This window comes from Camelus dromedarius, chromosome 3 (genome assembly GCF_036321535.1).
Source record: "Camelus dromedarius isolate mCamDro1 chromosome 3, mCamDro1.pat, whole genome shotgun sequence".
Lineage (NCBI taxonomy): Eukaryota > Metazoa > Chordata > Mammalia > Artiodactyla > Camelidae > Camelus > Camelus dromedarius.
In genome coordinates, this window is record NC_087438.1 from 24,268,688 (window position 1) to 24,296,274 (window position 27,587).

A 27,587-nucleotide genomic window follows, 5' to 3' on the forward strand; every position below is an offset into this window, starting at 1 on the left:
TTGAGATTAGGACGGAAGGGGAGGAGCTCCCGGGGGGCGTCCTGAAGTGGTTACTGCCTCCACTTCCGGCAGGCCCCAGAGCTTCCAGGGCTGGCAATAGTGCCTTAAAGGGAGAGAAAGAGGAAAGGACTCCGGGAGAGGGAAGGAGAGTGGTAGACAAAAAAAAAAACAACAAGGCAGGCGAGGAGACAAAAAAAGAGAAGGCAGGCGAGCAGGCAAAGCAGTCTTTGGGCTATATTGTTAGTTTTCTGTCCTATCAGGATCTCATCAGGATGGTGATGGGTGTGTGTGTGTGTAGGGGGTGTCAAGATCCCACTGAAGGAGTCAGAGACTGAGAAACTAGAGTTGTGAGTAAGAGTGAGAAGGAGGATATTCATGGAGTGAACGGATAAAGGCACTGGTATTGACATTGGGGGTCCTGGAGGAAGAGAAGAGGGACAGACGAAGGAGGTAGTCCGTGGGGAAGGAGAAGGGGCACCAAACAGCTAGGGATTGCTCTGGAAGCTACGCATCCCCTTAGGTGTCCAAACAGGGCCAGACATTGAGAGCTGAGGAGTTTGGGTGCTTTATTTTTATTACATTTTAATTTCTTAAATTACCATTTGTCACTCCTGCCTCCCTGATATCCCTCATCTCCACAGGAACTATTTTGTGTGTTGAATATATAACTTTTTGTTGGTATGTGTATTGTTTGTGGCCAATGCGTTCTTGATTTATGTAAATATATGTACTTTTTTTTTTTTTTTTCCCAACTCAGAGCCATGTTTTTAAAATTCATGCAGGTTGCTGTGATTATATCTCTGCTGGGTTTCCCACTGCTCCGGAGTGGGCGTCCATGTGCCCTCGCATGGCAGTGACTAAGAGGGGACAGTGACAAAGACAGTTGGAGCTAGGAGACTGGGGGATGTTGGTTTGAGAGCTGGCTCCCATACATGGAGGACGAGGAGAGATGGAAGAAAGAGGCAGGCCACTCCAGATGAGTAGGGGGCAGATTTAACAAATGGAAATTTACATATGAGCATTGGGCAAGTAGATGTCTGCATCTGCCCACTGGACTCTTAAAATTTTATATAGAGGGCTTAACTGGGTCAGCCATGTACACTGAACCCCGATGAGCTGGGTTCAGTCATCTACACCATCCAGTAATATCCATGTTACTTGCTCAAGGCTGAATCCTTGGAACAGCTCCCATTGTGGGAATGATGGGCAGAACATATATTCCAAGGACAGAAAAGGAGGTGAGGAGCCTCTGAGTGTCTGGATGCAGCTCATGGGTCAACCAGGGGTCACATCCTTTCAATGATCTCCTCCAACAAGTGTGGGCTTGGGTGAGCACTGTACAAAGTGGACATCTAATATCACCCTTCAGGGAGGACAGTTGGCTTGGCCACATCCTCCATCAACATCTGGGAAACCACCTTCTACCCCAACTGCCCACAAGTAGTGAGGGCATCAGGTAAGTGCAAAAAGTATTTTAAATTCAATGTAAATTGTCCCCTTTGGCATGGGCTTCCAGCTCCCAGCCCCTTATGTCTTGGGGGCTGTGATACGGCTGGTCAACCACTGTGGGAATGACCGACATCAATGAGGCCAGTGGTGACACGGCCCCTCCCGGGGGTGGCCAATTATTCACGCTGTTGGACTGGGGTGAGAAAATGTTGAGTTCCTAGAGTCTAGCATACCTTCTTCAACTCCACTGGGCTGGGATCCATTTTGCCTTTGTGAACACTGTAGGTGATAAACTCCTTTGATGTGAAATTTTTCTTGGGCTGAAAGCTTAAAGATTGTCATGGTGAGAGGCAGCCCACAGCATCAGAGGCTGTCTAGGGTCAGGAGCAAACACAGCATCTGAATACCTTCAAAGCGAGAAGTTGTACCTTCTTTATTTAAAAGGAAAAATGTTTATTTTGATTACCATAACACAATAGATGCTTTTTGTGTATATAACAAACTCAAGCTTAGAAAAACATAAGGAAGAAAATAAAAATCAGAGCAAATCTAACCTATATTTTTGTAAAGATTTTTTCAGAAAAATTTTTATACTTGTGTATGCCTGCATATATACAGGCTGTTTCCTAAACTACTTATAGTCAATAATATAGCTTTTCATTCAAAATATAGAGATCTGAGTTATCATTCTTAATTCTTTCATAGTATTCCATGATATGTTTAATTTTAGAAAATTCTTGGCCATTATATCTTCCCCGTTCTTTCTTCTCCTCTTGTATTTCAATTACAGATTTATTACACCTGTTGAAACTGTCCCACGGTTCTTGGAGATTCTGTATGTTTTTTTCCCTCCACTTTATTTTCTCACTGCATTTTAATCTGGGAAATTTCTATTACCTGTCTTCGGAGTTCACCAATTATTTCCTCAGCCTTATTCGGTCTACTCATGAGCCCATCAAAGATATTTTTCATTTCTCTTATTTTTTGTTGTTATTATGTGTTTTTGATTTCCTTTCAGTTCTTACTGAGAGTCTCTTATCTCTCTCTTTACATGACTCATTTGATACTATATAATGCCTGCCTTTTCCATTAGGGCCCTTAATGTATTGATCATAGTTGTTTTAAATTGTCTGATAATTCCAATATTTGTGCTACATTTGAGTCTGATTCTGGTGCTTACTTTGTCTCTTCAGACTGTGATTTTTTCCCTATCATTTTAGCATCTCTGGCAACTTTTTGATGAAAGCTGCACGTGATATATTGGGTAATAAGACGTGAGGTAAATAAGCCTTCAGTGTGAGGTCTTATGTTAATCTGGTTAGAAGCTGGGATGTGTTTAATGTTTTCCGTAGTTGTAGGTGCCAGAGGATTCAAATTCCCCTAGTGTTCTTATTTTTGTTTCCTGTTATCTTAGGGCTTCCCTAAGAAATTCTCTTTAAATAGAGCCAGGGCAGCACTTAGAGCTGCAACCCACTATTATTATACTGGAGCCCTAAAATCTTTTTTTTTTAAAGTTGAAGTATACTTGATTTACAATGTTGTGTTAGTTTCTGGTGTACAGCATAGTGATTCCGTTTTATATGTATACATATATTCTTTTCCATTATAGGTTATTTCAAGATATTGAATATAGTTTCCTGTGCTATTCATTAGGTCCTTGTTGTTTATCTATTTTATACATAGTAGTGTGTATCTGCTAACCCCAAACTCCTAACTTATCCCTCCCCTCCACTTTCACCTTTGGTAACTATGTTTTCTGTGTCTATGAGTCTGTTTCTATTTTGTAAATAAATTCATTTATATCATTTTTTTAAGATTCCATATATAAGTGATATCATATGATGTTTGTCTTTCTTTGACTTACTTCACTTAGTATGATAATGTCTAGGTCCATTCGTGTTGCTGCAAATGGCATTATTTTATTCATTGTTATGGCTGAGTAGTATTCCATTTTATATATATACCACATCTTATTTATCCAGTCATCTGTCGATGGACATTTAGGGTGCTTCCATGTCTCGGCTATTGTAAAAGATGCTGCTGTGAACATGGGGGTGCATGTATCTTTTCAAATTAGGGTTTCTCCAGGTACACACCCAGGAGTGGGATTACTGGATCATATGGTATTCTATTTTTATTTTTTAAAGGAATCTTCATATTGTTTTCCATAGAGGCTGCTCCAAATTACATTCCACCCACAGTGTAGGAGTGGAGCCCTGAAATCTTATGGTTAGATCTCAGTCTCTAATTGGGCCTATGTCTCTGGACTGGGCTGTGATTCTCTATGAGTACTAACTGAAAAAATTTCTGCTTCTATTCCCTTCCCTGGCTTCAGTTTGCCAGTCTGTTTCTTTGAAGCCCTTATGCCTTTTGATTATGTTCTTTTTTCTCCCTTAGGTGAGGTGGGAATCATATAGGTGGCTGGTGTGTGAGTGAAACACAGCTGATACAGGGCTCTGGCAAAGTCGTCTCCCTGGAGAACAGAACTTTGTTCACGCGAAGTCTGTTTGTTTCATGATGATTCCCCTCCCCCTTCCCCAGCCAGAGCAATAAAGGGATCATCACCATGAAAACCTGGTGATGTTCCTGTAGGTAATGCCATTAAATTTTAGGGACCTCCTAAAACTCTGGCAACCAGGGAGCTTCTCTTTCTCATGCTAGTCTACACTCAGTCTCCAGCAGTTTATCAAAAATTCCTATTTAAGTATTTCTACCAGTTATGGCTCCAGGTTAAGAAAATCTTGGCTGGGAATTTTAATATTTGCCTGTATTTCTAGATTTCAGAGTGATGTTTCACTCTGCAACCTCACTTCTTTGCTGCGTTCAAGAAAAGTCATTTGTTTTCAGTTTGTCCATCTTCCTCAATGGGAGTGACATCTTCCAAGCTCTTTACATATTGAAGAATCTGGAAGTCACCATATATTTTATTTAATAAGCCCATATATTTTATTTAGTAAGTCCTTATTGATGGACAGTAATATTTTCTCCAACATCTTAGAACACAGAATTTTGTGCACTGGATCTTTTCCTTGGACAAGTCCTTGAAGAGGGATTTCTAAGTCAAAATGTATGTACATTTTATCTACTGTTTAACATAAGGAACTATATTCAATAGTTTTTAATAACCTATAATGAAAAAGAATATGAAAAAGAATAAATGTATACGTATAACTGTATCACTATGCTGTATACTAAAACTAACACAACATAAATCAGCTATACTTCAATAAAGAAGTATGTGTATTTTAAATGCACTCTAATAAGATGGCATCAATTCATAATTCAACTAACATGGCACACAATTTTTTTTCAAGATGTTGGGTCTTTTGATCTTTTTAGAATTACAGTGATATCCATTGAATCTGAAAACTGGGATGAAGAGGAAACATAGATCCCCCAGGTCTAGGAGTCATTTGAAATAGCAATCCAAGATCTTCCTCTAGGGTCACAGGTAAAATTACTATTAAACAGAAATTATCTCTGAGTTACAGGGACATTAAGAAACATCTGGTTCTTTTTGTTCTCTCTCCTTTAAGTAGGCCAGATGTAATGTTCTTCATTTTATCTAGCACTACCCGATGACTGGTAAATAGGAGGGACAGGATGTTAGTTAAGAGACTTGCTTTCTCTATTTCCCAGATAATGAATGACTTTGAAAATACAGAATATAGTTCACTAGCCAGGAAAATATTGGTATTTCTCCTTGAAAAAGATAATTGGCAAATGAGGAGAGACGGAGATTCTGTCATCATGTTAATAATTATAGGGAGGTTTTATTTGCACACAGTTTCACTAATGATTTATCAGTTAAATCCTGAGTGAACTTTACTCGTTGACCCTAACCTTCTGCCAATAACAGAGCAGGGTCTGTAAGAGTTACTAAGGATAAATAAAAGCTTTTCCAAAGTGACTCTTTCCCTCTCCTAACTCATTTAGGAGTGATGGATTGAAGGAAAGGAAAACAGTTTGTAAGGATTCCAGATAAAACCCAGCATACGTGAGCCCGCCTCGTACAGGTGTTCCATTTCACAGTGAGTGGACTCGGAAGGGGAGCGTGTGCGGCTGCTCGGACTGAGGTGCAGAAATGGCAGGTGTGTTGGGGAGAAGATCTGCACGGAGATGTGGCTCAGACACTCTTAGACTTTGGGGCAGTACTGATTTTCTTGAAAAATGGTGTAGAGTCAAAGTTCTTTGTGTATTATGGTGAACTCTTTGGTCAAGTCTCACCTGGAATTATTAGACAATAGTTTTTGAATAAAAAGTCAGTCTAGTGAGACCAGACACAATGGCTACCTCAGCCTTCCCACTAGACTGTAGTCCCCAAGAGAACAAAAACCATGTGCCTAATTCTTCCTGAATCCTAGCACCGAGCCTGGAACACAGTGTTCGTCAAGTGTTGTTCAGTAATGCGTGTGGTTGAGTGACTGACAGATCACTTAATTGAGGAAGAGTTAAAAGGAGGGCCTTGAACATCCAAATTAATTTCTTTTTGGTAGAATGTATGGCAGAAATAGTTTTGTGTATAGGGCTCACTGTCACTGTCACAACCTAAGCTCACTGTCTCTTCCAGTTGCATCAGGAGGAGAGTCATTAGAATCTGGCTCCCTATGGCCAGGGTTGAAACAGGGATGGGAGAAGAGCTGCCCCTAAGCTCGGTCCCTCAGATACAGTGAATTCTCTGACTAGGACCTCTAATTATATCCTGTTCCTACAATGATTATCACAGAGTTGGTTGATTTAAATTGCAAATAGATTCAGATTGCAAAAGAAGAATGAAGGAAAGGTGCTCCCAATGAGGAAAAGGGAATGGATTTATCACCTAACAGAAAAAATTCTCCATTTGTATGAGAAAACAAAATCTAGCTATACCCTGTTTATAAAAGAAACACTTAAAACAATAACTTAAAACAACTGAAGCAAAAGAACGGAAAGAGATTCATCAGAGAACTACCACCTGAAGGAAAGCTAGTGTAGCAATATCGGTACCAGGAAAAAAAAATGTTTTAAGACAAAGAGAATCATTAAGGGTAAAGGGGATTGTATTCAATGATGAAAGGAGTAGTTTGTTAGGAAGACTGAATATTTAAATGTATATATATCTAATAATATAGTCACAAAATATATAAAGCAAATATGGGTAGAATTTCAAGGAGAAAGAGGAATTTCCATAATCTTAGAAGATTTTACCTTGTTTACAAATCACCTCAGAAAGCTATATCTTAAGCAGCACAAAAGATGAATCTCATAAATGTAAAATTCTTAAATAAAATGTTAGCAAATTGAATGCAGCAATGTTTGCAAAAACACATCATGACCAAGTAGAGTTCACCCTAAGAATGTGAGGGTAACTTAACATTGAAGTATTTTCTCTCAATAAATTCTCTGTAATAATTTGCATATTAACTGAATAATGGTGAAGAGCTACATTAACATATCAATAGATGTAGAAAAAAATTTTGAGAGCCTTTAACACCAATTCAAGATAAAAAAATTATTAACAGACAAGGAATGGAAAGAAGTTTTCTTAACACAGCCAAGGGTATCTGTAAAAACCTACAGGAGACTTACTTAATGGTGACATTTTAGTAGTATTTTCTTTATAAAGTCAGGAACAAAAAGAATGTCCACTATTCTGCTTCTATTCAACCTTGTACTGGAAATCCAACCCCAAGAAATAGATCAGAAAAAAGAAATGAGGTCTAAGGACCAGAAAAGAAGAAACAAAGTTGTTACATTCTGATGATACAGTTGTAAAAATGGAAAATCCGAGAAAACCTACAGATTATGAGTACTAATAATTAGATTTCAATAAGGTTCCAGGATATGGGATCAATATTAAAAAAATCAGTGATTTCTATATATAAGAGACAACCGCTTAGTAGAATAAGATAATTTTTAAAAAGATACCATTTACAGTAGCAACGAGATTTTTTTGGTGCCTAGGGATGAATCTAATAAAACACATGTAAACATTTATGAAGAATAGCATAAAGCTTTATTAAAGACAAAAGTAAATGAAGTGATACCACGTTCAAGATTAGGAAGACACACTCATAAAAATGTAACTTGTCCCAGAATTAACACATAAGTTCTATTAACAACAATTTAATTACCAGCACAAGTTTTTGGGAAAGTTGATAGGCTTATCTCAAAATTCATCTGATGAATAAATGGCCCAGAATTGCCAGAATAAATTTGAAGTTATGGGGGTGTAAGAATTAATTTACTAGATAGTAAGACTGCATAAAACTAGGGTAATAAAACACAGAAACATGAGAGCAGGGACAGACAAACTGACCACTGGACTGGAACAGAAGCCCAGATGTGGTCTCAAGGCTTATGTAGAAACTCAGAAGATGACAAAGATGGCATCAAAGATACGCAAGTCAAGGGTGAGTTGTTCAGATACAGAACAGATTCATTAGGACAATGAAAATGGAAATAGCAGCAATAAAGTCTTTTATGTCCATCAAATTGTCAAAAATTAAATATCTGACAACACTTGGCAGTGATTAAGAAGGGAATGAAAACTCTTACACTGCTGACTGGGGTATGCATTGGTACAACCACTTTGGAAAGCAAGTTATCAATATCAAGAAGATGTTGAGATATGTGTTCCATATGATCCAATAATTTCCCCTGTAGTTGTGTATCCTGGAGAAAGTGTTGCAAATACTTAAAATCTGAGACTTGCTTAAAAATGTTCATTACAGAGTCATTTATAATAGTGGAAATGGAGATTGATTAACACAGGGGTTAACAAATAGATTGCATATATGTGCTCAATTGCATACAGCAGATAAAACCAATAACCTGGAGCTGTTCAGGTCTAAAAAACCCAAAGCTGGTTGAAGAAAATATCAAGATGCTTAATGATATATGCTATTATCTATGTAAAATTCATAAATACCAGAATAATTATATATTGTTTATAGATACATATATATGAAGTAAATGCATTTTTTAAATGGCCAGGAAGGCTATTCAACAGCTGTAGGGTTGTGGTTACCACTGGAGAGGGAGCTAGAGAATTGGTTATTAAGGGATGCAAATTACTGCGTTTGTCATGTTTCATTACAGAACAGGTATGGTAAAAAGTCAATATTTGTGAAGTTTTGGTGTTGGTAAGTGGATCTTTGTTGTTACCATCCTCTATAATAATTTTCAAGTGTGTCGAAATATTTTATGTAATAAATAAAAGATCATAAATGGAAGATTAAATTACAGCTGGAATTTTAGGTGAAGTCATAGGATAATTCTAGGTAGGAAGAAACAAACAAAAAAAAATTGTGCATCCTCGGTGCTGAGATTTGTGGCTTAAGCTTCATCTGGGAAAGCTGGTTGTGTATCAGATTTGGAAACTCTCATTGTGATTGATCTTGGTTATTCCCAGAAGGCTCAGGGAACATCTGTGTGCCTTCCAAGCACGTTAGCATTTTTAAGGCTTGGATCTGGTAAATGGCTAAAACCTGGGGGAACTTGAGGGCAGTGGAAAGAGAAGATGTAGAGTTTAGCTGGGTTGGAAGCAAGATGTCAGTTTTGATTTAGAATTAGTAGGAAAATAAAATCAGAGAATACATTGAAAGGGGAGCATAAAAATGGGTTCCTGGAAAAAAAAAATGCCTGGGATGAGCGTTCTAAGCCAAATATTTTAGCATGTGTCTGCGTGTTGTATTTCCAGAGAAACTTAGAATGCCGTTTTTTCCCTTCTTTCAAAAAATATGTCCTAATAAATTTCACTGAAACAAATAAAAACTTCCCAAACTTACATTATTCGTGAAATATGTGTTTCATGTATATATATATAAAAAGACCCTCCAAAAATCATTGCTTAGGAAGTAATTTATTGATTCAAATTAAATTAAGCATTGCTACCATTGCAAAAGCAGTTGGTCTGAAAAAGGATTGAAAAATACATCATGAATTTACACATTTCAGTAACAATATCAATATTGATTATGTGAAGTAAAACGACTGGCAAATGTCATTTAAGCTCATCTTGTAATTTTTAATAATTTATGGAGCGAATGTGTGTCACCTTAAAAATGTGCCTGTGACATTTACAAATTCTTTCAAACACATTTATAAATACAGTAATAAAAATTCCTGAGCTCCTTTTTCTTATACCAGTGTTCCCCAACTGACATCCAGGTGTTTTATTTGACCGACATCCTCTAGTCTTTACTTAAAAAAAATATTTTATCACATTCATAAAAATATCTGTGCTTCAAGTTCATTTGTAAGCATATGTTTTACTGTGAACCTGATCGTAATAAGAGAAAAATACTTAACACTTGTATGGGCAGCAGAAGCTGCAGGGTGGGGTGAGTAGGTGAGGTTGTAGACAAAAGAATTCCAATCTAGGTGTCAAGACCTCCAAAGCAGAATATGCTTCACAATATTAAGAATGGATATAGTCTCACCTGCGTCATTTGGAAGGATTTTCACAGGAAAATCTGGCAAGAATCTGCTTCCCTGGCTGGTAAGGTCCTATTAGGTGCTTCGCAATAACCCCATTTCCTATAGTCCCACCCTACCCCCATCCCCAAGGTTTTAAGATTTCTACTAAATGGATATTATATTTCCCAGTCCCTTAAAATCGGGGAGTTCAGAATGTGTAAAACTTGGTTAGTAAGTTGTAGAAAGTTGGGTGGGCTGAAGTTTTCAGATACAGTTCTGGCAAGATATGGCAATGTAAAATTTCTGTTTTCTTTTAGGAAAGTACATGCAGCCATTTGGAAAATTAGCTACATCTGACTTTTCCAGCTCATCATGAATTACATGAATGCTGTGTCTGGTGAATGACAGTCCAATTTTTCCAGTTTAAAAGCAAAAGAGTGTGTCCAATAATTAAAGGCAGATGGCACCAACATAATCATGGAGGAGTTACTGCTTCTTTGACAGAAGCCAAGTTTTAGGGCGTTATGCTCACATAAGACATTTCTCATTCCCCTGTAAGACATGGCATGTAGAGAATTTAGGAGGCAGAGAAGAATTTGTAAAGCCAACCCCACACCACCTCATAATTCTGTCACACAAGCATCAACAGTAGGTAAAGATTTCTAGATCTAGAGCCATTAAAAGTAAAGGGTTATCCTTTTACATTTAATCCGATGAATTTTGTCTGAAAAAATGCTGTTAGTCATATGGATGAATCATACTGTTCAAAAGCATTCCGTGTTTTTAATGGCTTGGCTTTTCCTTTATTTCACAATATTTAAATAAGCTTCTCTGATCTGATCCCTGTGTTCCTGGTTCCCTCTCACTTAATTTTTAGCAGCTTCTTGTGTGAGGGGTGGGATGAAGGAGGGAAATTCTGTTTTGCAATCATATGGAGGGGTGAAGATAAAGGAGGAAAACTGTTTTGGTCCAATTTATACAAACAATTTCTAGATTTATAGATCCTTTAGCAGCAAAAAGCCATCAAGAAAATTGTTTCTGGCCACACATACGTGTTATTCTGCTTATTTACATATCAAATAAAAATAAATGGAGGAAGGGAAGGCGAGGGGAATAAATGTTTATTGAGCCAGGCACTGAGCTTGGTTATTTTCAATAACATGAAGAGAAATATAATGGTCATATTATATTGGGATGATTTTGTTTGGCAAGCATTGTTTTTGGCATGCAGTAAAAATGAAGATGTGTGGTAAGAGCAATTAGCATTATTTCCCATACTGTTGATAAGGATTTAAGTGTCCACGTTGTCCCATCAAAATGGGAGGAGACAAATGAATAAATCCATGAAAACCAGAAAGCATAATGTGCAATAACCAAAGATTTACAGAATTAAAGATGCAAGATAAATCAGATGACCACTGTCGTCTTTGATTATTTAAGGCTAAAAAAAAAATACAGTAAGTTCTTGTAGAAATGAGTTTTTAAAATCAAAACAAGGTTATTTCTCATGTAGGGCTGACTTTTCCCACCTCATAATATATTTGATGATTAAAATCAAATGAGGAAAAGATTGATTTCTAGGGCCTTTAGGGAAATCAAATTGTGAGAAATACCATTTTCATGGCTTTGGATGACCACCTTGCGGTGACTCACTGTTAGGAAAAAATCTGCATCTATGGTTTTACTGGTTTTTCATCTGGTGACTTCCTATGTATTTTCTGACCCTTATTTGTCAGCCAGTTTTTAGTAAATGTAAAAATGGTTACTGAGAAAATCTAGTGTAAACTTACAAACTGGTGAATTAGAAGATGTCTTCTCATGTAAATACAAAACCAAACCAAACCCCTGCAAATTACTGTAACACTCACTTCTAATTTCTCATATAATGTTAAAGAATTTTGCTTGGCATTTTCTAGGGAGAGAAAAAAAGCAGAGGTAGTGATAGCTTTGAAAATATGGAAACTTGCTATTCCATGGCCTTCACTTCCATATGGCTTTACAGAAGACACAGCTCTCCTAACAGGTTGGTTCTAGACTGCTTTGGTTTCCATGTGAGATTCTGAAGTTATCTGAAATGACTGATGAAGCCCCTAAACGAGCCTCATGGTGCAAATAATACCCAAGAAGTATCACAGGTCACATGAAGCAAAGCTGAGGGGTTGCTGGATATAAACAATTGTTGGATTGTACTTAAAACATTTACCCCAGATCAGCTGTGCGATGGTAAATTACACTGACCTCTAGACAGAGATTGTGAAAAAAATGAGTACATTCACGATTTCAATAGAAATATATGATTACATATTTTTGTCAGTTTTGTTTTCCAGACACAGACACAATGAAATATGTATGGATAGATTCTAAGTCATTAAACAATTATTTTCCTTTGTATTACTTGGTGAGTTACACAACACGAGGATTAGGTATTTCAATGTGTCATATAGTTTTTGAACCACAGAAAGCAAGACAATGTAAAATTCCAGAGCAGTTACTTTAAAATCAGGAACGTTACATGGCAAATACACCAAAACTCTGTCACAGAAAATAGTCAAAGTGTGAGACGCGACGTCTTTCATTTCTAAACGGTAAGCAGCTTTGAAGGAAGGACATTAAGATGAGATGGGGAGGTAGTTACTTTTCAAACTTCAAAATCATTTTATCAGGAATTTTTATAAAACAAATTCTTCTTCAGGAGCATCCTGGCCCTAAGTTTTTCAATTTCAAATAACCTAACGGCAAGATTTTCCCCACTCAAGATTTGTGAAATTTGTGTGGAAAAACTCAAGACTGTATTTGGAAGTGAAGTATAATTTGACCATCACTATTAAAGGTTATTTTTCATAGTACTACTTCAGTAACTGAAGTGTATAGAGTCATTTTTTCTTTTTAATCAGCAGCAGGTAAAAAGTTAACTAACAGACTCTGCTTATCTAGAGGTCTTTCTCCTCACTGACCACAACCACATGAACAGTGTATGCTTTTCCACTTTACACATCAAAGTGCTTCCTGACATGAGATCAGAGCATATATCAAAGGAATCGATGTGGACAAATGGTGGTGGGCACACGGCACTGTGAGTTATGGACATCTCTTAGCCATAAACTCAGAACACCGAGCAGATTAGAGTCACTACTTCCAATCAGATTTGGGGTTAACAGGCTACGCTCAGCCTTTTGTGGACTCTTGAGATGCTCAAACCTCTGCAAACATCTTATTTTCTATCGTTCTGTCTTTTCCTTTCATTGAAATAGATGCCATAATGGTCTCAGACCAAAATTCACCTTCCTGAAAGACTCAAGGCTAGGGAGACAACTCCTATTTGATCTGCATATGATATATGTGCTGACCATAAGTCCAGACCATTATTATACACAGAACTTCTGGTTAGATCATAAGCTCACAAGCAATCTTTTTTGTCTTTCTAAGTTTCTACTTGAGACCTCCACAACCAAGTCTTCAACATAGCCTGGATTTACTAACGGACTTTGAGTCTGTACCTAAAATATTGATCAAATGCATGTGCAGTATGTTAGGAACAATTGGAGCTGATGATTTAAAAGTGAAATAAAATGAGCACATCATTGAAGAGGACTTGTATTTCTTTAATGAAGGGAGATAATTTGTTAGCTGAATTAAGATACAAAGCATCGGTTAATAATCACTGTTGGAAACTATTTAGTGAGTCGTGGAATCAAAGAGTCAGAGTTTAAAAAGACATTGGAGATTATTTGGTCTAACATTTCCTTCAGAGGAAACTGAGGCTCAGAGAAAGGAGTTGCTCTAAGGCAACACAGTTAGGACTAGAACCTGGGTCTCTGCATCCTTCCATCCGACTACAGGACTCCTTAATTGAAAATAGATCATAATTTAATAAAGAGTGCTAATTGACCGTAGAATTATGGTCTTGGCTTTACTGAATGAGTGGTAGTAATTTACTTGCTAATTGGCGTTTTTTAAGGATTCAATTCAAGGTGAATTTTTAGCCATAACATTTTGTCCCCATATATACCAAATTATATGTGAAGAGAAGATTATTTTTGAATGTTTGTACTATCAGAGTCATTGATTTACATCTTGGAGGAGATTGGACTATTCTGGGAAAGGTTTAGGCTGTCCTGGCTTTGAAGGGAAGAATCTTTGGTCAATGCTTCTCAAGGTGGAATATATTTCCTGATCCTCTTAGAAGTTGTGTGTACTTTTGTGGATCATTCACTACTATTATGTGAATCCTAAACCACCAATAGATTTTTTAAAAAATGATGCCTTCTCCTAACACACAGTATTGTTTAATGCAAATCATGTAGACTCGACCTGTACTTTCTGGGAGAGGATCACTCCACACACTAAAATAACCTGCAGTGGAATTGATCATTTAGGCAATGCTTCTCAAACTTCATTGTGCACATGACTCATCTGGGGATCTTAGGAAAATTCTGATTCTGATTCTGTAGGTTTGGGGCAACGGGACCAAGATTCTGCATTTCCAAGCAGCATCCAGGTGATGTGACAAAGCTGGCCCTTGGACTGTATTTTGAGTAGCAAGGGTCTTGGGGATTGAATAAACTTGGACAACTTTCCCAAATATTCCTGTCACTCTTAACATGTTGTTTGTATACTGGGAGAATAGAGCTCAGAGTTACTACTTTTGCAACTCTGGAAGCCCTGGCAATGTGTTCACTTTCAAACATCAGGCTACCTCTGAGTCCAGCTTGTATCATCATGGACTTATTGGGGCTGAATATTTAACTCACAGAGAGAGTTCAAATTCTCTATGTCCCAGCTAGTGAGTGGACATCGAAATGGATTTGACATCAGGTGAAATGAAAGACAGAGGCGGACAGCTGGATGAGTCATGGATGTTCTCTTTAAAATGGAGATCCAGGCTTTTGATTGCTCTTGGAGAGCCTGCCCTTGGAAATGACTTGGAGATTCTAACTACCAGACCCTGGTCTTTGCAGCTGTTCTCACTGTTCCACAAATGCCTGGTTTCTTGGAACTTGGATTTGGACACTTCTGACATGAGTGCTGTCTCTGCTTCTGCCAAAATTTTGCAAATGGATCTGCTCCCAAGAGATACAAACTCCTGGCTTTACTTAAAATGTCTTTGTTGCTCCAGATTGCTCAGAAAAACAAAACAAAATCCCTCTCTCTAAAACAGTATGTTAGATGTCACCACTCCCCCTTTTCATGGGAGCTTTATGTGTATCTACCTAGAGAAGAGCAGAAGCCCCAAGAAGCCCCAAATCACAGGAGAAGTAATTTGTGGTCTGTGGAGAGCCCTGAAACTCTGGGCCGGTGACTGTTGCTTAAAGTATCCTGAAGAGTAAGACTCAGATAAACTAACTGCACTGTGTGGGAAATTGAATATTGTCACCCACTTCCTATTCCTCAGTGGCCTTTGCGTTGATATGGCATCTTATTCCACAAACAGGGACTGCATATACTACTGTGTCCTGGAAATACTCATTATCACCTTGTAGCAGAAAATCCTGCCCCCACTGAAAACGTAAACAGCTGTACTGGGAAGATAGAAAATAGTCTTTTATTTTACCTAAGTGATAGAAAAATAGTCTTCAAAAATACACTGTTAAACTTACGGGTTTATGTTAAAGCGCAGTTTGTATATACAGTAAGGCAGTACTTCCATCAGCATCCTGCTGTGATTCTTTAAATTAAGGTTAGTCTTTTGAGATTTTTTTTTTTACTAACAGAAGACTAGGGGGTATAATAAATTATCTATCATGCTAAAATGAAGCAAGAAAATATTTCAGAAAGATTTGTCACATGAAACTCATTTGCCTCTTGTGTAAGAATATTTCACTTTCTAAAACTATAATCTCTAGAAGCTCTAGAATGGAATATAATTTAGGGGGAAAATCCATGCTCAACAAATTCAAACTATTTTAAGAAAAAATTGGAGGCATCCTTTTTACTTACAAATTGGCAATGCATCATCGTGATAATAGGAACTGATGTAAACAATTTGTCAGGTGTTCTGGAATGCACTCTTTCTTTAAATGGATCGTATTTAGTTAACTGTAATAAAATGAAGGAGGAGTGCAAAGGTTGAGCAACTGGTTTTCAAAAGCAGTTTTCATGGCGTTTTCCTTGTATCTACCATCTTCCTGTGGTAAACAATTCTGACGATTTCATTTCCTTCTGCAACGTACTGAACCATGAAAGCCTTTTTCAGAGGCTATACCTATTGGTACTGTCTCTAAACAGTACTAGACAATGTGCTTTTGTTTCATTGAACACATAATTTTGTTACTAAGAGCAAAAAGTAAATCTACAAATCACAGGAAACGAAAATGATTTGTTCTGGAATCAGCTGTTGGAGAAAGGCAACCGGTTGAAAATGGAGCGTGAAAAGGAGTGAATTCTGAGTTTTGGTAGTGTCCTTCTAACCCCATGCTGGAGCATTCTCTGGTAGAGTGCATTTCACGGACTCTGTAGTGTTACCTGAAGAGAAATCACATTCTAACCCATCCTTTCGTGAATCAAGCTATCACTGAAAGGAGTGCATAAAACACGCGGGATCCAGGTAATCCAAGCCGCCCAGCTGGAGTCTGCGGTGGCTTGGCCCTGCGGGGAAGGGGACCAGGTCTTTCTCAGCTGCATTCTGTGGCAGGGAGTGCGGGACCTCCTTGGCTGGCTCTTCAAACAAAGCCAGGTTTTGAGCTCGAGGATCCTGCACTAACACCAGGATGTTGTCATCCATCACCCGGGACACCTTCGAGTACTCCTTGCTGGTTTCAGGAGCGCCAGCTTTGTCCGCCTGGTTGCTGTTCTCGTTCTGTTTGGGGAGCAAGGACAGCGCTCCATCTTTGCTGATCTTGTGGATCTCCACGTACTCCAAGGGCTTGGCAGAGATAAAGGGGGTTTTGTCCTGGGGCAGCAGCCACACCGTATCTTGGTCAGTCTTGGAATGGAAGCTTTCCAACTCCCTCTGCTCGGCGGCCTTTCTCTCCCCACCAGCCTCAGTGGTTTTCGAGGGTTTTAAAGCATATTTGTCTGTTTTGTCCAACAAAGTGGCTGAGGCACCCGCCGTGCCCAGGGCCAGCTTACATACATCAGCAAGGTTGTGGTAAGAAGATCTGGGGTTGTGCATGCCAGGGGGCTGCGAGAAAGGCCACGTTGAAGATTTGGATCCGTCGGCATGAAAGTAGGGGATTTTGCCTTCCACGCTTGTGCTCTGAGGGTCTCGGGTGCGGGTCACGTTCGTTCCCGGATTCTCTGGCTTCTCCATGCCCTCAGGAGGGTGGAACTTGGAGGGAGGGGCTCGAGGTTCATCACACTTTTCAGACAAAAGGGAAGGGCTATCGCAGCTGCCCCGGCCCGAGTCACTGTCCAGATCCAGGTGTGTGGGCTTGGTGCCTGGACCTGGGTGTTCTTTTGAGTGCGCTGGCATCAGCTGCTGGTCCTCGCTGTCATCCACTTCCAGGAACTCCACCAGCAAGTCCTCGCAGTCCGAAGTGGGAGGAAAACCCTGGCATCCCAGGGCGCTCAGAAGCTCTTCGGACTTGCCCTTCTATGAAAACACAGACACATGGACAGAAAAGGCTGTTAGCTTAGCTTTGTAAGACTCTGCAGCAACATCACAGCCAAGCCTGTGTTCGTGACTGTGGGCAGGTGGGATGTGGTCACGGCCTAGCAGAATTTCCCAAACCTTTGTGTCCCAGGCCATCTATAATCACCTCCTGGACGACAAGTCATCTAATTTTTTAAAGTCAATTCATGATTTTAACTTAGTCTTTCTCTAAGCAGTTATGATCATGAGTTTAATGGGCCAGTAGTATATACCCATGTAATAAAAATCTAACTATTAAATAGAAAAGCTTGGGAAGCTTCTAAAACCGCTGTGCTCATGTGTGCACTGGGCACTCTGGGACTCACTGGCTCTGAGGTCTGGCTGTTAGCCTCCTAACCCTGTCCCCCCACCCCAAAGCCGGGCAATGGTTTGTTGATCCTGGACTTTTCCTTCTCCTCTTCTGGCTGCCCCCATCCTCCCTGCTCCTCCTGGCCTGCTTGTTCTCTCTTCCTACTCCATTTCCCCTCCCCTTCCCTCCCTTCCCACCAACCCAGATTCTCCCCTCTCCTTCTGTTCCTCTCCCTCCTCCTCCTCCTCTCTATCCTTCCCTCCCCCTCCCCCTCATTCTCCTGCCTCCTCTTCTTACATTCAACTCTTCTCCCTCATCCCATCCTCTGACTTAGGTCAGGGACTGGTGCCTACATCTTGGCTCTAGCACTTATTAAAGGGTTTATGGTTTTGGGCAAGCTGCTCTGTGATCCTCAGTGTCTCCATTTGTCAAATGGGAATACTAGCCCCCATCTAGGAAATTTCTTTTGTGGATCAGAGGTAATGTCATTAAAAATCCAAGAACTTTTTTTTTTTTAAACACAAAAAGCAGTTATTCTCTCATGAAGTTTCTGTGGCTAAAAGGTCAAACTGCCAGCTGGACAATCATTAATTTTGTCAGTTGAGATGTTCATGCTGAGTCTACAAAAGTCAGCGCGAGAGACTGGACAGTGGTGGTAAGAGCACTGGAGCAGGAACTCAAATTCTGGGGCTCCAGTTCTTGCTCTGCTATCTGCAATCAAGGTGAAGGCAGTCCAGCCAAATCCCCTGGGACTCCTGTTTCACATTCTCATGCTTTTGGCCTCCTAGTGGCTGGGCCAAGTGACAACACGTGCAGGTAACTGCTTTTTATACACATCAGTGTTAAGCTGAAGGTCAAACTGAAACTCTGTATGTCAACCTGCAGAAAAATTTAAACTGTTCTAACCTCTCTTTTCATTCAAAACACTTAAGTTTAATTCCCACTCGAATCTGTCTAAGTGGGTCCTGTACTGATCTAGTCTCAACTGAGCATTCAAACTGACCAAAAATCACAACAGCATATTCGGTTACTATGGCCTTATGTAAAGAACATTCCATTGGGAGCTTACACCAAAGTATGATAGAGGGGCTGGTGGGAGCTCCCTTTTTTGTATTAATCAAAATATTCACCCTCTTTCTAAATTGATTATTTGTACAAAATATTTATGACTGTGCTTATGAACAGACCATGTGTTTTCCTGGCCTCTTGGCTTTTTTCACTGCCATCTGACACTAGTATCTGGTATCTGGTAGGAAGCACCCCTGAGCCACCCACATCTTTCTGTAAACATACATGCTGAAGAGAAGCTGGTCAGGGATGGCCGAGCTGGCCAGGTTGAACTTACAGGGACTGTGTGTACACATGGAAGGACAATGATTGCAGACCAGTGAATCACAATACCTCCTTTATCTCTGGCACTTACCTCCAGCAGATGGGTATCAAAGCCTTTTATTTTTGGCCCAGGAACCGGTGGAAGGATGCAGGTCACCATGCTACAAAATAATTTGAGAGAGAAGACAAATGTCACACGTTCCCACTTTGTAATGTTTGAAAGATCAGCATTATTTTCTAATAGCTGCCCCACGGAGTTAGAGTTCCGAGGCTACGTGAAACCAACAAGCCGTGGTGGAGACAATTATTAATTACAGAGGCCGACATCAAAATAACTCTGGCTCATGGAGGAGGCTGATTCTGAAATTGCTAGTGGATTATTTGCTGCTCTTGCCAGAGTTTTACTGTTTCACAATTGTGAGCCTCCACTGGATGGAAAGAGCTTCAGTTTCAAATGAGTCTATTCTACTCTCAATAGCACCGATAAAAGGTTCTTCATGGAACACACTATGACTAATGGTTAAAATGAGGTGCCTGAATTATCTGTAGGTTTCCATCATTTTTGTATTGTGTTTTTTGGCCATTATGCCTGACAACCATGATTGGGAGGAGAGTTGATAGACAGTGAAGTACCTATAGCCCTTCAAAGCCACTGCCCAGACCATAATCAAACAGACGACAGCAGAAAGAACGGCCACAAAGATCCACACGGTTGTATCTTTTGTTGAGAAGTCTAAAAAGCAAACAGCCAGAAAGCTCTGATCACACACAGCATCATTAAAAACAAACAAACAAACAAACAAACAAATCTTTTGAATGTAAGTTTTTCTCCCCCTCCCTACACCTCTTCTGAGTTGAACAGCAATCCAAACAGAGTAGCCTTAATGAGGAGTTTAGTTCTTTTCCAATATTATTAAATTTCAATATGTGGCATATATTTTATGATACTCTAAAATTTTCAGAATCCTTTTAAATATTATTTTATTTGATACTTAATAGAGGAAATTCAAGGGTACATGGTTGTTGCATTAACCATATTAAAAAATCTAATATTTATTAAGTTTTTAGTAAAAGCCATATGGTGTTAAGCTCTTTACAGATATGGCCCATATGTAAAGATGAGGAACTGAGGCTCATAGAGTGGTTTACCTAGGGGCATGTCACTATACAACAGCAGTCTGGGATTTGAACCCAGGCCTTCTGCCTCGAGACCCTGTACTTTTATTCAGTAAGAGCCGGGGCTGGACTAGACGCACAGTCTTATGAGCCGTAGTTCAGGGCTCTTTCCAGTATGCCAACGCAAGTCCTGACACTTTGGCCAGAAAGTTTTCACACAAGCTAGGCTTCACCATGTAGTTCTGGGCAAGACTTCTAACTCCACTGAGCTTTAGTTTCCTCACTTTCAATTCCTAATGGCCATTCTATTCTCTCTGAAGAGCTGAGATGGTGAAGAGGACCAAGCAAAGTAAAGACTTTGTAAAGTACTTTAGAAACGCGAGATGAATCATTCTCTTGTAGAGAACACAAGCCACCATGTGTAACGGCACTTAAAGAATTGAGTGCCTTTTACATTCTGTGCCTCGACTAAGAGACCCCAACATATACTAACATTAGGGACTGAAAATCAGTTCACGCCTTTTAGATGAGAGAAAACCTTACAAACTCTGGGAGAACTAGATGATGGCCTTGACTAAATGAAAGGGATGGGGCAGACGGTGGGGGGCACAGAATGACTGAGCATCTAGCCCTGTGAGACACTCCAAGCCCATGTCTGCAGACTTATCCTAGAAACTGGTCCTCGCCGACAGTGACCCAGGGAGCAACGCGACACTTCCAAATGTCTTTGTGCTGAGTGGAGAGTTGATAAACCCACCTCTACTCATTCTTCTGGCAAAGGCTCAAGATAGTATCTCGTTAAGTAGTTACTACATACAATTTTACTAAACTCATTCCATTTGAAAAATATTTAGGAATATAAGCAAAAGGTAGCCAAGATACTCACTGTTAGGTATCTGGATGGAGCTCTCTGGGCTCCACTCACTCCAGAATCCATGGTCTGGCTTGCAGCGAACCTGGACAAGGTATTTCTGTCCTGGATATAAGCTGAGAATCTTAAACTGAGTCTGCTGCCCTGCGAAATGAGTCTAAGGAGGAATAAGGGAAACAGAAGTCACTTTGATTTTGTGTTAAGAAGAAAGAGACTCTTCCCTAAGATAATAAACTATTGAAGGAGTAAGACCAGATGATCACACTTAGTAAATACCCCTGTTCACACCATTCTACCCTCTCAGCCCATCCCTTCCTCCTCTAAAACATTGCTCACACAAAAACAACAGGTTTCCTATCTCTGCATTTGGAACTCTATTTCAGAAAGACAAATATTCTGCTCCCTACATTCTGCCTTCTAAATTCTATATTATTTTGTAAACTATAATAAAAGAATTGATTCAAGGCTTATTCATTGGTGTAAAGCCATTAGGTGGAAGAGAACAGGACACAGAACACTGAAGCAACTCTGCACAAACTAAACATGACTTTACAACCAAGGGATCAGGCTGGGACCTCTCTGATCCAGGAGTCAATTTTAGTATCATTTATGGTAGGTCAACCAGATTGTTTAATGGTAATATCAACCAGATTTACTATGATGCAATATGAAGCATATAATATCACCTCTGAAGTATTTTTAACCCAAATTGTTCAACCTGAATCTAAGCAAGTCTTTAGATCTAATATCTGGTTACAGAAAAATATGGGGACAGAGAAATTAGCTAAATGATCACACAAAGAACTAATCAGACAAATGCAGAAGGTGGGACCTTCTCTGGGACAAGTGGCCCAGTCTCCCAAACATGTTGAGAGTAAGGGGATAGCTCAGCCAGCCACAGTATGCGATCCTGAAATGGATTCTGGATTGCACTAACTAGCTGTTAAAGATATTTTTCAAAGTAATTAGGGGAAGTAAAATATGGACTGGCTGTTAAATAATATTAAGGAACTAAAAAATGATATTAAGGAATTTTTTATTAATTTTCTACATGTGATCCTATTATTTTGGCTATGTTTGGAAATATTCCCTGTTTAAAAGAGACATACTAAAGTATTTAAGAGTAGAATACCATGATGCCTATAATTTACTGTATTGTTTCTTTACAATGAAATATTTTAAAGTAAATAAAAATGCCATTGGCCAGGGACTGGCTACACTGAGATCTTTTCCTCCCACTGGTGTCATTTATGTACTCTCATAGATACTTAGATCTAAGATCTCCTGAGGGAGGTGGGTTGGAAGCCGGCTCAGTGCCAGGGAGCTGGCCATGGGACAGTTGTGAATACGAGCCCCCATCCATCCCAGTGGAGGGGAGAAGGCCCTTCCACATGTGGGTGGGTCACATCAGCATCAGGGAAGCAACATGGTGGCCCCATAATTAGGAGGCATGGCCTGTTCTCAGTTATAGGGATTCATCTTTGCCGAAGGACATGGTTCCTTCCAAAAGCTTTCTGTTGACTCACCTCCCACTCAGCTACTTTCTCAGGTTTTAATCGAATTTCATACTGGAGTGTGAGCCAACCAGATCTGATGTCAACCAGGGTGGGTGGAAACCATTTCATCCACAGATATGATTTTCTGTCTTCTGGCTGTTTTAATTCCAAAGTCAGGTTCACAGGTGGGTCTGGTTCAACTGTAGATATGAAAGAAACTATATATTTAGTCAAAGTGGTATCTGAACCCAGAACTATATGACTTGAAGGCACGTATCTCTACCTTTTCACTCTACTGTGGTTATGAGACACTTGGCATTTGATGTCAGATGCTGGTCAGCAGAATTAGAATTAGGTCAAAGCAAATGAGACACCTAGGTTGCAAAATTTAAGGGGCACAAATGTCCAGAAAGCACATGAAAGATGCTCAGTGTCATCAGCCATTCAGGAAACACAAATCAAAACCACAAGGAGGTACCATTTCACACCCACTAAGATGGCTAGAATTCAAAAAATGAAAAAATAACAAGTTTTGGCAAGGATGTTGGAGAAATTGGAACCCTCATATATTGCTGGTGGGAATGTAAAATGGTGCAGGCACGGTGGGGAAAAGTCTAGCAGTTGCTCAAAAAGTGAAACTTAAAATTATGATGTCACCCATCAATTTCACTCCTAGGTATACACCCAAAAGAACTGAGACCAGGTGTTCAAACAAAAACTCATATAAGAATGTTCATAGCAGCACAATTGCCAACGGGTGAAAACAAGCCAAATGCCCATCAACTGCTGAATGGATACACAATATACACATAATGGAACATTATTCAGCCATAAAAAGAAGAAAGTACTGCTACATGCTCCAACGTGGACGAATCTTGAGAACATTATGCTAAGTGAGAGAAGCCAGACACAAAAGGCCACATACTATATGATTCCATGTATATGAAATATCCAGAACAGGCAAATCTGTAGAGACAGAAAGCAGATGAGGGTTGCTCTGGGACTGGGGTAATGGGCAGAATCCAGAGAAGCTGCTGAATGGGTATGAACAGGAATGAGCGATGAAGATGTTCTGGAACTAGACAAGTGGTGATGGTTGCATAATGTTGTGAATGAACTCAGACCGCTGAACTGTGTGCTTTAAGATAGTTAAAATAGTAAATTTTTTGTTATATGTGTTTTACCACACACAAACAAACAGAAGAGGCACTTACTCTCAGGTTCCTTCAAGTACAGGTCTGTGAGCATCTCCTTAAAAGGGAGATGCCTAGGGCGCTGGCTTGCCTGACTCTGGTCTCAGTCTTGCTGGCCAGTAACACTTTCTCTGTTCATTCCTTACCTCCTCATGTCAGTGTCCATTCCAGGTAAGAGGAGAGTGTGTGTTAACTATGTGTACTTGGCATTATAACCTACAGCTGTCTAAAAAGCAAACTTCAGAAAATTTGCCACTAATCCTAAAGCTTCTATGTTAGTAAGTAAATAACTAAGAAAGATTATTTTCTATGAACTTACTAAATAAACATCAGTTATTTAATGCAAGTTTAAAAAAAATTTAAGTACAGTCAGTTTACCATGTTGTGTCAATTTCTGGTGTACAGCATGGTGATTCAGTCATACATGAACATACATATATTCATTTTCACATTCTTTTTCATTATAGGTTACTACAAGATTTCAGTATAGTTCTCTGTGCTATTCAGAAGGAACTTGTTGTATATCTGTTTTACATACTGTAGTTAGTATCTGCAAAGTTTCAAGTTAAACAGAAGACCGAGAAATGCCTCTGATCAAGAAATCTTTGTACAAAAGTGCAACTAAAATGTTCAAGATGAATCCTTGAAAGCAATGTTTCTCAACCTCAGCCTTATGTGTATTTTGGACCAGATAATTCTTTGTTGCGGGAGCCATGCTGGGCCTTGTAGGATGTTTTTTAGCAGCATCTCCGGCCTCTACCCATTAGATTCCCTCCCTCCCTGAATTGCAACCATCAAAAATATTCCCTGCCATTGCCAAATATCCTGCGGGAGGCAAAAGAGCACCCAGATGAGAATCACCACTTTCAAGTGTGTTTAACATAGTGAAATATTTGTCAGGGACAGCAACAACAATGAAATCTAAGGATTTCTGGGAGGTTATCTGCCAAGACTCTGCACTGCAGGTTATTACTGGATGCGAGTCAAGCTGGTAGACCTTGCTGTGGTTAAAACTGAGTTTTGAATGAACTTCTGTGGCTTGTCACCAACACCATATGCTGCAGGGTCATACGAAAATTCTATGAACCTTTCTTTTATTATTTTTAAAAGTCTGGTCCAACACATTCGTTCACCAGAGAATTTATTTTCACCAGAGTCAATATGAATTTGATACCCTCATTGATTTCACTTTTTAAACATACCACTTTTCTTTACCGATCCTATTTTTTTCTTTTTTGGCAGATACCCTTCATTATAGTAGTTGCACATTTTTAAATTCTCTTTCTTTCACTGTCTTCACCTTAAGTATTAAATATTTTAACATTTGAGGGCAGATCATTTGAAGGCAAGGCAATTTAAGAAAGAGCCCATGAAAACAGAATTATTTGGCATTTAGCATTGAAAGACTACATATCTTAAGTAAATTTATATGACTGGAAATTTATCTTATGCCTACTTGTCAGTGGGGTTACCTTTCTGATTTTCCTAAACTAAGATCACATTCTGTTTCCACTCCCATGCTCACCACAATGATTTGCTGGGGGGAGAAAATATTCAAATGTGTACCAGTTGATGTTGGAAGCTTTTCTAGTTTTTAAGGATCAATCACCTATAACGTGCCAATGGGATGAAGGACAAGTGAATACTTCTGAGTCTTAGCCTGCTTTTCTTTGTTCGTTTGTGTTAGGTGAACCAGAAAGACGTGGCTGACCTTGAACCGAATTAGTTTCTCCTTCGGTTACTACCCAATAGGAAGACTGAACCCCGTCCTGGCCAAGCCATCTTTTGTCCCACGATGCCCTTTCCCATCTCTGCTCTGCTAAACCATCCAGGCCACTGCACTTACGGCTCATTGCCCTGCAGGTCAATGTTGACCATGCAAAGCAAGAAGCAGCTCTCAGGTTGATTGGTTTCACTTTGCTAATGACTTCTCCAAACACTGTGGTTGTGACCTTGGCCTTCAGCCTTCTGTTCAAGTAGCAATATTTACTCCCCTAATCCTTTAATTCTAAAAGAATAGCTCCAGTTGCTAAGAAACATCTGTATATTGAGAACTGAATCTGCAGCAAAGCAGTTGGAGCAATTCCTGTAGGTATAGAAGAAGCAGATAAGCTTCTTTAAGAGTTGCTGCTCCGTGAAGCAGCTCTGTCTTCCAAGGAGAGAAATCTCAGAGAAGAAATTCCAGCTTGCCCACGGAGAAGGCAACACTGATTGCAGGAGGAGGGCTGGAGGGACGGTTGATAAGGGAAACGTAAATAGTACGTTCCTGCTGGGTGCAAGACATTGGGAAGAAGAGTCAAAGGAAGGCACAAGAGCACAGGGATCTCACTGTCTTACTGTCATGAATAAAAATTGGTTTAAAATATCCAGTTGACAAGGATATTGTGAATTTTCTCATCTTTCTTTTTGGAGATTCATCCATAAGCCAAGAAGAGTCAAACTGAGTTTGACTATTGGCAGATTCATAATGGAGTAACAAATTCCTCACCCATCACTCTTCCCCTTACCTATGTAAGTCACGTCCACGTAGCGTGGCTCCGAGGAACTGCTTCCCATCTGGTTGGTGGCGTTTACTGTGATGATATATATTGTCCATATGGAGGTGTGCTTCTTGTTAAAGTAGCAGGAGTTGGGGCCACCAGTTCTGTAGTCTGGACATTCGTGGGTGACTGTCTCTCTGCAGTGAGTAACATATAAGGAGTGAGTAAGAAAATGATAAAAAAGGGTTTGGTTTTCTCTTAACAGATCAATACCACTGGATTTGGGGAAACAGGCATTCCAAATGCAAAACCCAGAGCTGAAGATGGGCTCCCCAAGCTCCTACACTCTGCGCACGTCAGCTGGGAGTGACCCAGGGAGGAGAGTGTTGGAGAAGGGGGTGGGTCACTTCATAGCCTCAGTGACTGTAACACATCAACCTGTCCTTTCTACATGCTGTTGTGGACTTGGGGATATGTACCCCCATCAATAAACACTTGAGTTTTCCATGGCCCAGGCATCGGCCATGCCCAGGGAACCACCACTGGGTCCACCCCTGGGTCATCTCAGGTCACTGGGACTTTCCTCTATACATACACACCTGGGAGGGGCCATACACAGTGCAGCATTCATTGCACAAATGTGCTGAATTGCATGTCATTAAAAAAGATTAAAGAGAATAAAAACTGATGTCAATATATTTTCGATCGCACTAAGCTAGCCACAGAGTAAAGCAGCGGTGAAGGGGGCTATTTCAGGCCCAAGGCGCTCATTAGGCTGCTCATTTTGAGACTCAGGGGCCCCAGGGCAGGATTCACCACACAGGTGTGGAGGCTTTTTCCACTTCGGTTGCCAGTTTGAGTTCCTGCAATCTGTCTGCTTGACACCCCTTTGGGTCCCAGAAGGGATGACAGCTTTGTGTACAACAGAGAGCAGTCCCTGGGATGTGGGCCAGCTGTTCCTCTCACTACAAGCTTTCTTCCCTGGGGCAGGAGACAGCCCTCCCTGGACTTCCAGGAGGGTCGCACTGTAACTGTGACAAAATCCTTGCCCAGAGATGACCCTCTTTAGTCTGTACTACAATTTACCTCCACATACACTTTCTGGGAATCATGGGTCCTGGGTCAGCAATTTCCTAATGCAAAGGTCCTCACCTTCTCTTCCTTGTAGGGCTCTTTATTTTCTTGCACATGAAACAAGTTCGAGAAGCTAGGATACCATGGTGGTCAAGGATTACAAGATAATCCTCTTATGTTGCAAAAGTAATGATTATGGAAAAATGATAAATGGCACAAGGTGGATAGCTAAGCACCTAGAATTAACAGGCACTTAGGAAACACTTATACATGATCTTGGGCTACAACCTAAGCTT

At 39.9% G+C, this 27,587-nt stretch overlaps 1 protein-coding gene across 2 annotated transcripts in view; it reads right to left on the minus strand.

Annotated features, from left to right (window-relative positions):
• Positions 1-9,272: 9,272 nt before the first annotated feature.
• The window catches only part of PRLR (prolactin receptor), a 140,659-nt gene continuing 122,344 nt past the window's right edge, over positions 9,273-27,587 (minus strand). For both annotated transcript variants that reach the window (XM_031443880.2, XM_010977605.3), the window contains exons 5-10: positions 26,245-26,414; positions 22,575-22,744; positions 21,064-21,205; positions 19,695-19,794; positions 19,153-19,222; positions 9,273-17,380 (exon numbers count right to left, since the gene is read on the minus strand). In XM_031443880.2, the coding sequence (XP_031299740.2) occupies positions 16,358-17,380; positions 19,153-19,222; positions 19,695-19,794; positions 21,064-21,205; positions 22,575-22,744; positions 26,245-26,414 (1,675 nt within the window). In that variant the 3' untranslated portion in view covers positions 9,273-16,357. The remainder of the gene's footprint in view (positions 17,381-19,152; positions 19,223-19,694; positions 19,795-21,063; positions 21,206-22,574; positions 22,745-26,244; positions 26,415-27,587) is intronic.